The sequence below is a fragment of the Zootermopsis nevadensis genome, unplaced genomic scaffold (assembly GCF_977971745.1).
Source record: "Zootermopsis nevadensis isolate Lab colony 2312 unplaced genomic scaffold, Znev_1.0 Znev_ptg000030l, whole genome shotgun sequence".
Taxonomy (NCBI): domain Eukaryota; kingdom Metazoa; phylum Arthropoda; class Insecta; order Blattodea; family Termopsidae; genus Zootermopsis; species Zootermopsis nevadensis.
In genome coordinates this window covers 10,461,455-10,479,274 of record NW_028259162.1, presented here as the reverse complement: position 1 = coordinate 10,479,274, position 17,820 = coordinate 10,461,455, and the positions used below count along the sequence as shown (strand labels likewise).

The 17,820-nt window shown below is 37.8% G+C and overlaps 1 protein-coding gene across 1 annotated transcript; it reads right to left on the bottom strand.

Annotated features, from left to right (window-relative positions):
* Positions 1 to 7,628: 7,628 nt before the first annotated feature.
* ato (atonal) lies at positions 7,629 to 9,955 on the bottom strand. Its single transcript, XM_022058646.2, has one exon. It carries the CDS (start codon positions 9,698 to 9,700, stop codon positions 8,618 to 8,620), a length of 1,083 nt encoding a protein of 360 aa, XP_021914338.2. The 5' UTR covers positions 9,701 to 9,955; the 3' UTR covers positions 7,629 to 8,617.
* Positions 9,956 to 17,820: the final 7,865 nt, after the last annotated feature.

Genomic DNA, 17,820 nt, shown 5'->3' with positions numbered 1-17,820 from the left:
GAAAATATAACGGTATATTATTTAGATTTTAGGGTTTACCAACATTACATAAATCCTTGTTGCCTCCATCATCAGGATGATGATAAAGGCAGGAAGTACCTCTGAAACGTCGGTAAATTTCTATTAGTCTACACGGCGCTACAACCCAGAAGACAATCTACAATATTTTACATTATGTAAATAATACAGAACTCTGCTAAATGGATACTTATAGAAAAATATATTGTGCATTGTGATTCAGTGTGTGCAACAAACGAGCATTATCACAGTACAAGTTAAACATTACTCTATTTCACCTGTCTGGTTCGTCCTACTTCAAACGTTTTCAATGATGATGCCGCATCCTGTAAAGATGTTCCTGATTCCTTGGTCGGTAATTTTACGATGCTGTTTTAGCTAAAGGTTAAATGAGATTGACAGATATTTGCACTGTTGACTGTAATATATGGAGAAAGAGGTAACCGGTCGTGGTCTATTTCACGAAACTAACCAGCCATTGTTTGAATGGTAAAGTCAAATCACAATAACGCCAATAATGCCCAAGCCTCAGACTAGTTTACCGTTAAATTAGTTTTGTAGGTGATAAAGTTCATGCCTTCTGGACACATTGTAAGAGCTATCAGTCTTAGAACTGTGTTTCGGAAGGGAACAGCATGGCTGTACGACTTTGCGTTATATTGTCGTTTCCTAAACAAAAAGTCGAAGAAACGATTTGCCGGTAAGGTTCCGCTGATTAGCGGTAAGCAGAGGGACCTGTGATGCCATGCTGTATCTCCCTTGTTCATCACGATGTAATGAAGGGATACGGGTTCTTCTCCCCGGGGCGAGCACGGAAACGTCGCTGCTGAGGTAGTGCGCGTGCTATAAATTGCAGGGATATCAAACTTCCGACGATGTCAATTTCATGGACAGAGTATCACGCAAAATGCCGCCTCCCTTTTGTGTGCCGAAACGTTTATTATCGCCACAAAGTGCCAGATCCGGTGGAGCTTCCTTCAATGTTTAAATCATTTCTATGTCAAACTCGGTGTTAAATGAGGAAGTCTACTGACTAATACTTTTTATACTTAGTTGAAATGTGTACTCAGAACGTAGTACTAGTTTCGAAACGTGTTTTTTTTGCGGCTTTAAATAATTCGCTGGTCTTGATATTAATTTAGTGCAAATAGGCAGCCAATAAAATGCCTCTAACTATATGCATTTCATAATATTATTGCAGAAGAATAATGAATATAAGATTTTCAGGAAAAACAAATTAAATTTAATTGTTGCTTAATATGATGTTAATAAATCATATGGACCCACATTTAATGCAATCCATCATCATATTCTGAATCACCAGAAACCTCTTATCTTATTTTCTTTTGTATTCGTACTTCGCTTCCTTTGTGTGGTGATTCTGGATGCTATTTCAGCTTTCCGAATCTTTTCCATGCTTATCTACATTAGAAATTCACTGTCTTGAGATCAGGCCTATACCTAGGATGTGTACGATATAATTATTTTGTTCGAAAACCTGAAGAGAAGAAACGACTTTGAACACCTGGACGTAGATGGGAGAACAGTATTAAAATTATGTTAAAGAAATGGGGCAGAAAGTCTTAGACAAAATTAATTTAACTCAGAACAGGTTTCAGTATTGGGCTTTTGTGAATGTGTTAATAAAACTTCGAGTTCCATAAAACGCTAGAAACATCTTGGATAGATGAAGATTATCAGCTTGCCAAGGAGTCACTGTCATACAATGAAAATTTAATAGCTACTTTGATGTCGTTTAATTTTTCGACGCTGTAACAGTTTATATATTACTGGCATGAGGTAACCTGCTGAAGTGAGAATTACTTCGACTTGTCAAAGAAGCTGTCTTGACATACGTGACACTTATGTAAGATGATTCAACTACCAAGTCTACTAAACTCATGTGTAGCGTTACTGGAATTCAGTACAATGTTACGATAAGCCAAGAAATGTAAGACAAGTTTAGACAACAAGAAATAAAAATTGAACGTGACGCCCAAGTGGTCGGTTCTCCTGCTTCGTAATCGAGAGGTTCTGAGTTGAAATCTCGACCCGAAGATAGCTATATTGACTGAGGTATTACGTGGTTTTCCTCTACACAAATGTAAAGCAAGAAACTATTCATAAGATAATCAGTAGTGAGCCACATCTATTCAGATACGTTAGTGCTTCCAGACACATTAAGATGTATCTACACTCTCATCTTTGGCCGATGTAGAACATCAAAAAACATTCACTCCAATATAAAAATGAATCTGGAAATGAACATCACCAAAAAGTTGCATATCAGAAATTGTAATTAAGTTTTAAGTTTATAATTTTAACTTTTAAACCTGAAGATGGTTTATATAGAAACCGAAACATGTTGTAAAAAAATGTTCCAATTGTAAATCGATTGTTCGATGAGGAACATAAAATGATATTTTAATTATCTTAATTGTAAATTTATATATGAATTGTGATTAGACGGACAAAAACCGAATAATCAAGAAACTATTGCATCCAAAACAATTTTTCCAATTTATTTGTTAATTATACCTTCACGAAACGCTATAGGCCCACACTCTAAACTAGTGACAGCGTTGATGAAATTTCAGGTTCTAACGGCGGCGACACTTAAGATGAGTGTCGTCTGGGTTGCTGTTCTCTGTAGTCTAGTAGAAGTTTACCGATATTTCTAAAATGTGATAAGCATCGCCCTGATGATGGAGGCAGTAGGAACTCCTGAAAAGCCAGAATCTAAGAGATTTTTACCGAAAGAGTCTTTAAATAAACTATAAATAAATTAATAAATTAAATACGAAGAAATAAAGAAACGTAGAAAAATAAGGCAAGATAGAGAAACAGAGGAGGAAATAAAAGGTAAAAGAGAGGTTGCAATACAGGAAGAGATAGACTCTCCAGATGAGGTGAGTAGTAATGTAAGCAGATAACCGTCGTTCACGCCAGGGTCCAAAACTGCTGTGTGCTTATGAGGGAGGTTTATTTTTAATGAGCCTCAAGACTCATCAGTATTTTTAACAATAGACTTTTACAGCCTCTCATATTACAATACAACAGCAAAACCAATGAAGCTACCTTTTACAATAAGCGTGTCCCACAGCGAGGAAAATTATGGAATAATGCACGGGGTGGGGGCGGAGGACTGTTTTGCTTGTGGTTTCCTTCGCGTAGCTAAGTTCCGCTCCATGAGACCGCAAATTGGCAGTGATCAAAGCCAAACCGGCGGAACTGTTGATAACTGCCACAGAGTGGCGTAACATCCTTCTTCACCAGCTGATGAAATGAACTAAAGAAGATCGATAGAATATTCCGTTCATTCCAGTTATGGTAAACATGAGAATGGGAGCATTCAGAAACTGTTAGGACCGTACGTTCAAAGAGGAGTTTTTAAAAGAATAAATTGTTCCTCTCATAGAATTAAATCCGGTAATGCTTCCTACTACTCGGCTCTGAACCTAAGACGAAGAAGAATAAACTTACAAAGTTTCAGGCGCATCCAGCATTTGAAGAAACTCGTAAAAGCTAACAGAATATTGCATCGTAAATAAAAATGCAATTAATGCAAACACTTCGACTTGTGTTGCTATAAAATTCTGCCCATTTCCCGATTTATTTGGCTCGTCAATCAAATCCTGGTTTGTTTTTATAGTGACAATTAGTAAACATGCAAGAACAACAAAATTTATGACTGAAAATCAGGTAATACAAATACATGATTCCTCGATGGGCCACTAGTTTCAAAATGATCTTCAACCCCAAAAGTGTAACAGCACACAAATATATGTTTTAGTTTTTTATGTTACAATTAATATATTTCTTGAGTGGTAAAACTAATATGGTTTACTTTAAATTTTATGCGCTTATTGCAAATGTCTTTAATAAGAAGATAATTTATTTCTATTTCATTTCTTATCCACGTGTTCCATTTCAAAAACTATTCTACGAGTTTCCATTAAATTTAATACTATAGCTGGGGAGGGAATCTAAAAAAATGTTATTGGGGGAATATATTTCTATCCATCTCGGAAAGTATTATTCCCAGCATTAATTTTAGGCCCGAATTACCATTCATGAAATGTTTATGAATTACCCACATTTTCAGTGAACATTCAAATAATGTAGAAACAAAGGAGGAACTGCTTTGATTCGTAGTTGCATATACAGAAGATAAAGCATCACACTGCGCTTTTCCTTAGTCCTTACAAACATAAATCCGTTCATTAGAACTGTTGACTGTAGAGGTTTTTTCTAGGTCTAAGATTACAGATCCTTTCCATTCCACAAAACACTAAAACGTTAATAATAAAAATGGTCTTCTTAAGCCTCCAGAGGTAATTAAGAAAAAAATATTGTTGAGAATGATGATTTCTTTGTCACTGTAATCATGCTGTTTCTTCACCCCACGAAAACCTTTCTTTTAAAAAATATTAGTTTCCACAGTGTACAATGATCAATTAAAGGAACCTTAAATGCTTGAATAAGAACTAAGCGAAACCCCTCTTCAAAAGGAAAAGTTAAGCTATAAATTTTAGAGACAAAAATAGAAATATTTCACATCTTTACGATGTGGGGAGGTCTCCAATTTGTGCAAGCTTGGTTGGGTGGCCAACATAATGGGCCATAACTTTTACACCCAATGCAATCCTTTTAGCAATGAGGGGAATTGTTCACGCATAAATTTCACGGGAGTGAGTTCTTTAGCAGTCTGGCACGAGGTCATTCCCTGGGAGAAACCTATAAATTACACAGGTGTATATATTTTGAAACGTGCAGAACCTTACCACATAGGGTTCATGTACAGATCTGTCCATAGGCCTCACTCCAAATCCACCCTTAGTCGATACCAGAAAAAATACTTTACAGCAAAACTTACATAAATATTTTACAACGCGGTATGAATACATATCATCGCGTGTACAAAACTTCATACGAGGGGAATATTTCCCACATCATAAATTCATCAAATTCTGATGAATACTTTTTTAATAACTTCGCGGTAGTGTTTTACGTGATATTTCTATAACTTAACATCCACAAATTGACTAACGTCTGATATTCTTGTTTTTGGTGTTTGTTAAACTAAATGCGTCTTTATGTCTTGGTTCTATCCACTCGTAATATGAAATTTGAGGATGACTGTATTCTGGATTTTAGTTTTTCTCGGTGGTGAAAATGATTATCTTATTCTTCTCGGTTTTGGCGTAAACAAGTACGAATTATAATAGAAATAGATTAAGGTTTAGAACGACTTAATTTTAAAATTGAAAGTCGTAATTTCTTTCCTTAATAGTCTATTACAACTTAACATACATATCGGTATCTGAGACTGTAATATCGAATAAAACACCGACAATTATTTCTATTCTAAAGTTCATCTAGGTAGACTATGAAAACACGCAAAAGATTTTCACCTTCAGCCCGAATCAAGTACGTTCCGAATAGGTTACCAGATATTGTACTAGAGCTTTTGTTGTTTCGTTACAGAGTAGGTAAACTTTTCAATAATAAAATGTGGGGCTTACGGCAAATGATCGGGTCCTGTCCCACGGTCGTTTTCACTGTGTGATGACTGCACAAATCCTCTGTTCCTTGCAGTACCGCAAAGCCCGGGGCAAAATCAGACTGTGGGTGCGTTATGAGAGAACTGAGCAGGGGACAGTGTTTTATGTTGCTGCTTTAGTTAACACTAATGACTACTTTTTACTTTTTGGAAGAAGCCGCCTACGGTGCCTTCTTCATTTAGTAAATGTTTTTAGGACTAAAGGTCGTTCTTTGCTCCTTTAAATTTATAAAGGGACGAGTCCTAAGCTACCAACCACTTTTACATTAAGATTCCTACTTTATACTATTCTGGATCTATTATGCTAATGTATTCACTAGAATGCTCTTTTCATAAGTGATGCGTAGGCCTATAATAATTATGATAATATAATTGACATCTCAAAAAGACGGTAATAATATAGACGTCGTCAACAATTACTCAATAAAATTCTACAGCCTATGCCTGATTGAAAGTGAAGTTTTAAACAAATAGATCTGGCCTGCAGTAAGTGATAATCGCTTGAGTCTCATATCTTTCTCTTGAATTCCTATACCGGAACCTTGAAAGAATTGAAATAGATTTGTGTGTTCCAGTTAATGAAGTTTCTATCAGATATTAATTTCTATTGCATGATCACGACCATTTTTCAATCATGATGGCTGTTATTTATCCGGAAATACATCCGGTTCTACGTACATAGTATTATATTAACTTGATGGTTTATTTATGAAGTCAAAAAGTGACAGAAAAACAGACAAACATGATGGCAACGTTAATCACAGTTATTACAAGCAACAGATAATGTAAGTAAGAATCAGCTTAAACCTTTTCCTTTCATAAAAGAGATCCACAGCCTATGGTGTAGAAAGTAACGGATTTAAGTTCCATTTATTTGAAAGGTCGTAGACAAGTTAACTTTATGAAACCGGCAAAACACTTTCCCAGTAATTACGTACCAATTGTGGCTCAAGTCGTGACACAGCAACTGTAAAATAACACGGGCTACTATCACAACCCTCTCTGCCAATGGATCTGTATCTAATTAACCGATCTTGTACATAAACGTTCCTTTCTGACCAGTAAAGCATCAGACTGTCCAATCCTCAGACCTGCCCGAAACTCTAGATGTTAATATCAGGTGTCGGTTGATTGGTGTTGAGTTCTACCTGGTATAAGCACGCAAAGACTAGAAGTGGGTGCGGCGACCGAATTAGATCTGTATGAACTCTCCTTAGAGTAGTCGTGGGTGCGAAATATCCCTTAATCTCAATACAGTTATCTGAATCTGTAACGTATTCTTGTGTCTTATTAATAAAACTCACGATGATAATAATAATGTAAATAACTAGCAAGTCTTACTACAATAAGCAATTATTACCGTTAGTGGAAGTAAGTAACTGCAAAGATTACAGAATACGCTCAGTTGGTCAAAGAAATTCCTCACCTTTAATAGAACCTGAAGGTTCACTACCCTGTTCAAAAGAGCCTCAGAACATGCGCAACATTTTTTAACATTATAGTTTTCCTTACGGTTGGCAGTTAACACCTCCCCAACATCAATGCTAAAGGATCACCCCTGGTCGGATGTTTGTGATTACGTGTTCAATATATTCGCAGGCACCCTACATATCTCCAGGCTATCTCCTTCTTTCGAAATCTTAAGGCACATCATGTCATGGTAACAAAGTACCCATTTAACAATGTGAAAGAGCACGCCAAAAATAATTGCAATATCCCAATCATATTTTAATATTTGTTCCCGTTTCCGTAATATTAAATTGTAACAAGTACCACCAAACAGAACAAATCTTTAAATCTACCCTGTAAATGTCGGTCCATTTCAGACCAGTGTAAAAATAGTTGAGTTCTAACCCCAATGTTAAAGTGCTGGTGTCCATAAGTAAGTAAATGATAGTGTTTTAATTACAGAATAAACACCGTACAAATTATATTTGTTATATGGTTAAAAATTGTAATTTATATACTAATTATTTTGAAACAAAACAAACATTATGCCAATTACAATATATTAGTAGGCTTCAATCTAGGAATAAATACTGGCTTTCATATTGCATACAACAAATATAAGAAAAAAAGGAGGTTTCTAATTTTTTTACAAAGAACATTCTTTATGCCCTACTAATATGGTTATTTAATTAATTTTATAAATTTCAGTTAAAAATATAACTCACATAAACACGACTTGGTGGTAAAAACGTGTTTGTTGGTCTTCTGGGTTGTAACGCCATGTACAGTTGAAGGAAAATACCGACGTTTCATAAATGCATACTGCTTCATCTTCTGAGGTGACGATGAATAGAGCAAGTTTATTCTACCTACAAATCCACATGACGTTACAACGTAGAAGACCAATATCGACAATTATGTAATAAATATTTTTCCTTATACTGGGGGGAAACAATATACTTTATTTACAGAAATTTGTCACTTTGTCTTATAAAACTCAGCAATATTCTAACTGTCATACGTGTAACAAAAATAAGTGTCTATACAGCACATTTTATAACGCCCATGAATTTAAACAACAAACTATTTACATAAAAATGGCACTGTACATAGATGTATACAAACATCAACAACTGAACTTGGTTACGTAGGTACATAGTGAACTGTTCCAGCAAGGGAGGGCCTGATCCTATTATATGTATTCAAACATCAAATCTATTTATATGAACTAGGATGCGGCAGTAAACTTCAAACACCAAGCGACGTAAGAAACTATAATAAGAAATGTATCTCTCACTACGTATTCTGTTCCAGCATTGAAGTCTTTTCATTTCGTTAATTCGCATACAAAATGAAGTTTATTCTCACAGCCCGTCCCTTAATTTGTCTTTATTGTTAGGCCTTTTACCAACTGATGAGCAATTATGTATCACTAGACTCAATACGTATCCTAATAATTAATAATTACATGTAATAATACACTGGTAAACGTCACAGAGTTATATATCAAGTTGAGGTACTTTCTGCGGATAAATCCAGTTACAGTCCTGATCATTTCAGGCCACACGTTACAAAAGTTTTATGACGTCACTGGAGTAAATCATTTAAAGCTGTAATGTAAGTCTGAGCCATCTGCAGTGTCTCAAACTTTGACAACTGCCGATCGTTTCCAAGCGATGGGAGATGTGTCCGAAGACGGTCGAACGCCTTGTTCAAGTTCTGCATGCGACGTCTCTCTCGAGCATTCGCGGCCAAGCGTCTCTTCTTCATAACCACTGGACTCACCAGTTTATTGCTCGAGCGTCGCTTTGTTTTCTGCTGTTGTTTCCTCTTTTCTTCGTGCCTTATGTCATCATGACACATCGATTCATCGCCGCTGTCTTGCATAAGACTGTCATCATCAAAATCATCACACTCATTGTCTATCATGTCACATCCAGTACTACTGAAGTCTTCGCTCTTCTGTTTCAGATACGCGCTGTCTTTCTTTTCATCAATGGTCTTCAACGTTCTTTGGCTGTTATTTGACACTACAACACTTCTCCTATTCTGTCCGTTACTCTTTCTTATGTCTTTCGCAGCTTCCATTGCTGAAGAAACCAATGAATTTTTGTTGACATTCTCGTCGATTGCCATCCTCTGGTAGGATTTGTTATATTCATACACATTGTTCAAATGCGAAGTGGCAGGTCCCCTGAAAGCGTAGTTTTGCAGCGGCGTGTACTGCTTGTCATTCTCGGCTCCAAATTTGTGAAGCACCGGCAAGTTACTCTGCTGGTCCATGATATCGGATGTGGGACTGACAGAACGGAAACTGTCGGGACTCGGAGTATGACAGCCGTCAGAGAGGTTATCGAAGCTTCGATTATGTAAGCTCGAAGAAGATGAATTCTTTAAAATATTTGGTGATAATTTGGTAATAGGGGAGTGTGTCGATGGACATGTAAAAGGCAGAGGTGAAGTTGACGTCAGTGAGGATGAGATAAACTGAGAAGAGGTATCGGAACACAGATGGGGCAATACGTAAGTCGTCTGTGCTGAATGTTGATTAGATGGAGAAGGTGGTAACACTGCAGATTCTGTGGATGTTGTTACGAAGCTGGAAGTGTCACTGTTGTCTTTATTACCGCACAGGTAAATATAACGAAACATATCTGTTGCCGCAGCCATCACAAATCAAAGTACTTAAGATTTTTATTACGTCGTATCTCAAATAATATTATAAATATAAAAAAAACGTAATTCACTTCATTCAGTGTTTCCGATTAGCACTGCAAAATAGTTCAAATAAAACATAATTACAACGAAAAATTTTCAAATTTCAGCAGTCTCTTAGCTACAACAACACTGAATACAACTGATAGTAGCACAGGTTACCACGTGTTTCCGACAGGCAACCCACAAACACTCCAGCATCAACCAACCGCCGACCAACACGGCACTAAGCTCATAAGCAACCTGTTATAGCATTTTATATCACCTTGATGTATTCCTTCCACTGTAACCCATATGGAAGCATACAACCCCCCCCCCCCCCCTCAATTCGCTTTCAGTCCTCTGGGGCCCTTACAACAGCGCGTGCCTTCTAACCAATTAAAACTGGGCTCTACGGTCACATGACGAAAGTATAGCAAGAGGACAGGGGGGAGCCCACGGCTACCAGGGCTACTAGAATGAAAATTGAACGCGACCGGAAAGGGAGCTTGGAAGGAAGGAGGAGCTTCCTACCTGTTGTGTGTTGTACTTTTTGTGGTTGCTACGACTGTTGGAGCGGCAGACAGAACTGGCGCCCTTGAGGAGAACAGCGCACCGCAGAGCCCATTGTCGTAAAGCAGGCAAACGTAAAAATCACTGTCTTCTGGGACGTTGCGCCGTGTAACCGGGTTTAAAGTAAGAGAAGTTTCAGAGTCCCTCACAATCTCCATCGACAGGATGTTAATTTCTACTATACTACATGGTTCAACATCCAAGAAGACAGTCAATTTCATACTAGTAGCCGCGTTGACCGGAAACCTCACCATCGAAACGCGTTTTGAAGAATTAAACAATTGGACACGTCTCGCGGTCTTATCATTTACATACCCTCTCAAGGTGGCAAGAGGATTTTCCTTGATAACAAAAAACGATTGAATGTGAATTATTTATTCCCTTGTTTTAATATTCTAAAAGGCTTATAATATTAACACAGCACTTGCTTGCATCATTTAATTTTTATAAACACACATTTAAAATTATAGCGATTGATGCGAGAGGCATTAGGAATAATCATGGGTACGTCTGATAATGAAGTATAGAAAATACAATTAGTGACGTCTGCATGAAGTTAATAGGCTTGTTATAAACTAGACATAATAGAAAATTCGTAACTTTTTGTGATATTTCAAGTTTCACGACGACAGGTTGAAAGATAACTGTGTTCTAGGATGCTGCGCGTAGTCTGGTAGAAATTTACTGATGTTTCAGAGGTGCGTGCTGCCTTCTTCATCAAGACAATCGACCTAATGACAGAGGCAGAGAGTATCTTTAAAACATCGGTTAACTTCTACCAGACTAAACGGCGCAAGGTCCTATAAAACATTCATCTTCATAACATTTTAATTACACAATACTTTGGTCATATTTTATAACTGAACTATAGGATTCCATATGCTAGTTTATTGTAGTTTAATATATTTAATTGAATAAAAATAAATTGTCTTTACTTCCCGTTTATTAATTTGTTTTATTGCCAGCAAATTCATTATAATTCCTTCTTAAAAGCAGAATAGAAACGGGAACTGTGTTACTGTAAAAGAACGCTAAAGAGAGAACGCGTCTCTCGTTGCAAAATGCCACCACACCTATAATTTTCCTGTCACATTCGGCAAGTTAAAGAGAAATTGATGTTTCGCGTTGCTACCATGAGTTTCCAAAAGAAATAACCGGTTTGTCCTCAAATTTCCGAAGAACTAGCACAATTAGAGAAAGCAACGATAACCTATAATAGTCGTAATTCCTATTTGAATTAGGGAGATTAAATAGGCCACAATATATTCCTCCCAGTTATAAATATTCTGCTATTTTCCGTTGGCCAAAGAGTAATTAAGTATATAAACAAACAGCTCATAAAACTGAACAGAATCATTATCTCTCAATTCAGCGAAGAAAACATTTTAATCTAGTTATTTTACGACGCTATATTAACTAATGAGGATACGTAGCGTCAAATGAGATAGCGTAGGATGATATCGAAGAGAGGAACAGGAAGAAGGTTGCAAGTATCGGACGTATCCTATCAGAAGATAATACCAAATCTGACATGGAGAAACTTAGAAGACCACAAACCATTCAACAAGACAGAATGTCCAAAGACAGATGTCTTCTGGATTACGGCCCAGAAGACAACCATCTTCGTACTCACCGCCGTGAAAACCTCAAATCCTTCTAAGACAGCATGTCCTCTAGCAGGGATAATCAAAATCACTATCACCTGACCTAATATTTACCGTTTATCTCTTGTTCAATACTTAGACCTAAAAGAAAATCTGCACTGCTACACGCCATGCAGGCGCTTGGGGTGAGTGGAGGTATAGCTCCTCTCTTCCTTGACCTCGGCACTAGATGGGGGTGAGTGGTCAGCATCACACCCCGGCCGAGCTCTACCCCCGGGAAAGGACCCCGTACCTATTGTAGAGGAGGCTGGGTGGGCCCCAGAGCCGGTCTGGACGCAGAGGCTAGAGGAAAAATCCTCTGCCCCCCGTCGGGGATCGAACCTCAGTTAATCATTACACTGACTGAGCTACACCGGCTCCTAACTAGACCTATTTTTAAAGATTAACAAGATCTAACCAATAAAATCTTCTCTTGCAATCAGCCGCGTTAAATGGTTACCGTAATAAACCGACGTTTCGGGAACAAACTCTGTCCCCCATCTTCAGGGTTCTGATGTGACTGGATCCTCTGCAGTCGCGCTTTACGCCAGGAACCCATCGGCCAAGAGGCTGGCTGGGCTCTTATGGACACAATGACGGATTCAAAGTAGTCCGGTACACCAACGTTTCACAGCTGCTTGCTGCCTCCTTCATTAGGGCGTTCGGTAAATTTCCACCAAATTGCACGGAGCAACACGGCACAAGACAGCGACAGCCATCTGCATCCTCGTTGCCGTGAGAATCTCAAAATTCACTCTCAATACATTCTTGCATCTACAGGTAATCGAATCACTGTCTTGGTAGTCAGTTGATTGTCTAAGACATTGTCTCATGTTAATTAAGAATCAATATCTTGATAACTAAAGACGAGATGTCTGTACAGCGAATTGAGAAATCTACGTGCGATTGTTCCCACCGGTACGCGTAACTGAAGTCAAATTGCGTCCATAATAGGATCACTTTTCACTATCAAAGACTGATTTAATAATTAAGCTATCACGAACTTGAACAGAATATTTAATTAAATATTCGAATTAATGCTACACAACAATAATCGATCGAGTACCTGTCTTCCCTCTGTTTCTTGCCCGCTACATTATTGTTGTTTCTTTCTCAAGTATTTTTTTCCCTTCTCTTCGAAACCGCAATGCCATCTGGCACACTTTTAGGTGCTGGCCGTCCTCAGGCCCGCCGAAGACCTTCAGACAGCTGAACAGACGGCATGAAGACCCGGATAGTAATGACCACCGCACAATGTAATTAAGTTCACAGCGCTGTCCCAGTAGATCTATTCGTTTTCACGCAGCGTGCGGAGAGACTCCTAAACTCAAAAAAGGTTTAGTAACAAACAAGTGGTACATATCTTCGTTCATTTAACGACACTTTATCAACTGCATAGACGGCCGAAACAGTAAAATGAGATGAATGGCCAGGATTCCTGGCAAAGACAGTAATTTTTCCAGACCGACTGTGAAGTCCGCCCAGACTCGTGATTGTTTTCTGCCGTCTCCTTCCCCTGCTGATAAAACGAATCTAGCCACTTACCCTAATACAACTGTGAAATATAGAACATAGGGATCTTGACTTCAACATCCATAAAAAGTTTTCTTTGCGTGAAACTTACACACAGAGGAAAACATATCCTTACATTTTTATCACCTTCGTGTATTACGTATTATTGATTTCGGCCTACATCTTTAAATGATAGAATGACAAAGAATGATGAAAAAGGGTGTGGAAGGAAGTAATAGAGCTAGTTGTTTAGTACTTCCTGGGAGGGCAAACGACAGATAGCCTTCGAAGCAAAATTCGAACCCACAACATTCTGAATATGGAGCAGTACTAACTACCAATGTTCATTATCGTAACCACAATGCACCAAAAGTCCCTATCCTGAGGCAGATAAATCCGATACAAATCAGTACACCCTATTTATCTGAGATTTATTTTAAAATTTTCCCATCATTATTGCAAATAATTAAAAACAAGTAAGATTCGTTGAGAGCTGTAATAGATAATTACGTAAGAAGTAAATAAATTAACTGCCTGACGGAATTAGGCGTAGGTATAAATTACATAATATTCTTGGTTGACATCTGCCCCACAATAACCAAAGATTACGCTGGAGAGAGACTTTGGAAATACACCAAAATATCATTCTCTATCTTTCACAAAAAAGTGACAACAAATTTTAGAAAATCTTAAACACTACTGGTTTTATTTGGTCTCTTCATATATTAATCGTGTAGTCTGCGATCCGCATGGGCATTCATTGGTATTATAGGTTCGAATCCCGTTGAGATAAGTGTCCGTACGCGTATAGCAGATGCTTTCCGATGGTCTAGTCCTCCTGTTGTGAACAGAAGATGATAAAGACGAAGGACTGTGGATCGCGCGTTGCTGTCATAAATAATATATTGCTTTTCAGTGAGGTTTAAAAATTATTACAAATGTTTATTGATCCACAAAGACTTCACGGGGACATCACCTGTTGAAACACCGAGTGGAGCTGTTTGTGATAGTGGATTCGAGACTCACTGTCGCAGCATGATGCTCAAACTCTTCAAAGAAAATCATTATATTACGTTACTGGAGGGCAAGAGCTCCGACATATGTTTGCGATGCCTTCACGCAAGGAAGCTACACTTATTCTTTTAACTGTAGAGAGAATGCTTTCTTTACGTAATACGACTCATTGGTAGGCTAGTAAATTACTTGTAATTATGTTGACGTCTGTCTTCTGGGTTGTAACATCATGTGTACTTATAGGTAGATCAAACGCTTCGGAGAGGTATACTGCCTCCAACTTCAGGGCGTGCTGGGCTTCATGTAAGTAAATTGAAGGATATATATTACACTCAGAATCGTCTTGTTAAAGAACACTCTTAGCTATGCTATTATTTGTCTTGCAAAAACCAAATTATCTACATAGGTCCGCATTTAACTCTTTTAACGCACATTACTCTCATACATAAAAAAGTTACGTTACATAATTATATCAATATTATGTACGTCAATGTAAGCCAACTACTAGCATCCTAACCTATAAGAAGTCCCGGGTCGAAACAGATAATCGCTACTAATGTTAGAAACACAGAATAATAGAAAAACTGTCAGAGAAATTAAAACAAATCACTTGAAAATAGGCGAAGACTGTTAAATGTCGTATAAAATATGTTAAATACATCTCAGGCTATGTTGTCTGGAGTTGAAGAAAAGGCATTCAGGTTAGGATTCATTCGCTAAAACGAAGAGGAATTATGACGTACATCGTCGCGAACTCTAAACATTCGACAAGAAACTTTTCGAATTCGATGACTTTTAATAATTAGAAAATCCATATAAAATCAAGGTTATCACTGCGGTGAAAATTTCGATGTTAGTTTTCATGGTTGTAACACCGTGTAGATTCTATAATCACCAGCTCTGAAGATGGAGGTAATATGTTTCTCCGAAACGTTAGTGTCTTCTTGTAAGTCCAAATGACATCTATGACAACAAATATATTTATCATTTCTACAACATTTTTTTTTAAATTTCAGTTTATAAAAGCATTATATATTTTAACGCCTACAATTAATATATGACAATGGCTGTAATGTTTTCACATTTGTTTTAAAATCCCAAACAATTCCAACGATTACATAAGACTTAAAACAAATACAGGCGTGCTATATGAGAGAAACACAAGCGATGTACTGAATCTCATCGGCTACTTCTGCTTTAGAAATAGCAAGAATTCAATTCACAGAACACAGCTTTTGTCCAACCAATTTAATCTGCCTTTTTTAAAACCCAAGTTTTAGGAAGGAAACATAATGAGGCCATTTTTGTATTGTTGGCAAATAATGGCTGCGGTGAGCGCACTGTTGAGGAGAATGAAAACAAAACATTCCCACAGGGAAGCACAAACTTAGCGACATGCAGCGAAACCACAGCGGCATTCTGCTACCATAACACATGGCAACAAATATGTTAATAGGTGCTTTGTCCCGATGAAGCTGCCAATGGCGAGGGCAGAAAAATAAATAAACGCCAATATCTTAGAGACAAACTCCACTAAGAAGATTTCTGTCTTCTGGGTTGTTGCGCCGTGTAGTATAGTAGATGTTTACCAAAATTTCAGAGGTCATACTGCCTCCGTCATCAGGGCGATGTTCATCGCCCTGATGTCTCTTCAGACAATGCACAACGTATAAATCAAGGAGATTCGAGACGTAAAAATACGACGTTTTAAATTATTGTAAATATTTAGGCTTACATAAAAAATTAATGACCGAAGTCAACGTCTTTAACAATATGACTGTACACACCAGAAGTCAAGCTATTCATTTAATGTCATTAGCGACTTCAATTAAGTCTATAAAAACTTAGGCTTTCAATATGGTGGTAAGATTCAAAGTCACTTCTTTGTGCTATTCCAATTTCTTAAAACCTTCCTGCTAAGAACCACGCCTGAAATAAAATATGTCGGTCCCTACTTTAATTATTACTTGACAAATAATTCGAACTAAAAACAAATATAAACACTAGAACCATAAAAATTAACTGAACTAAATATACTAAATCAGGTGTACATAGACTAAAGCTTTCATAAAACGAGAAGGAAAAAATCTTTTCTAAAACTTAGGTGCCAACAGTGGAAGTCCCTCGTCGGGCGTATAAAACCTGTGGCTGTGATATGAGGACAAACCCTGTCACAAGTCCGAAAATTTCCACCCGAATTTGGTCAGCAAGATGTCCACAGATACTTATAGTTTACTTTTACAGTGCGATAAAATCTTCTCCGGCTCTAATTTAAGAAGTCAATATAAAACATGTTACGTGTCAGGCCATTTCTAGAGGCAGCGTATGAAACTAAGTACCTATGAAACATATACTTTATCCAAAAAATGTTTGTTTTTTGGACAGGCCGGTTTCATTAGCACAGATCTAATGTCTTCACTCTCACGCACACCTCAACAAAACACTGCTTTGCCTCACTAATCTCCCGCCCAGCGCAACCCGAATTCGCCGTGAGGTCAAATCATCCGAGCTACATTTCATTCCATGACCAACCTCAGTAGTAAATCGGTTTTTGTTGTAACTCGAGCCACAGCAATGACATCGGATATTGTCCGCATCAGTTTGCTTGGCGTCTGCACTCCGTAGACCTCGCTGGCCTTCGGCCCAGCAATGCTCGGCTCTTCACAGCAGCGAAATGGTAATCACGCAACATTATGAGCGGCGGTATTCGCTCCATTCTAACACATTGACGCTTATCCTACTACGCCTACAAGAGAGACACGTTCTTTTGGTACGCAGTAAGTAAAACAAATTCGTGTTAACCATTTAACTTTTGTAATGGTGAAACGTTGTGTTCTCTTTGCGGTACGGACTGAATTCTTAAAAATTATTCTAGACGAGCTTCGACTTCTAAGTCCAAGGATAACATCAAAATTAAAAATTGTGTATGAACGCAGTGGGAACCTACTCAGCTTCTCTCCTACTCCACTTTTCATCAAAATCTTTTCATATCTCTACCAGAAAGACGAGCGTGCACTGCCTGAGGACCTTCATAGCCGCAAATCAAAATTTATGTCCCCTCCCCGTCAAAAACAGTACTGCCTGTCAACTCCCCCACTTTCTTCTCTCTCTGTCTCTTTCAACTTCGAAAGGTCTGAATAACTTTGTAAACGAGCAATATTTGTCTCATACGAAGCTCAAGTCGTAAGGATCATTCGTTTTTCTGCGTAATGAGTTCGGTTAAATGGGTAGAGCAGAGCAATAATGTAGCATCAGAGATGATGTGGATCTGCCTAACCGAGAAAGAAATTATATGTTACTTTAATGAAGAGTGTGCTTTACCAGGACCGGACACGATATATTTATGCCTCATTA

Coding starts and splice junctions, on each gene's coding strand:
- ato (XM_022058646.2), bottom strand. CDS start 9,700: ATGGCTGCGGCAACAGATATGTTTCGTTATATTTACCTGTGCGGTAAT.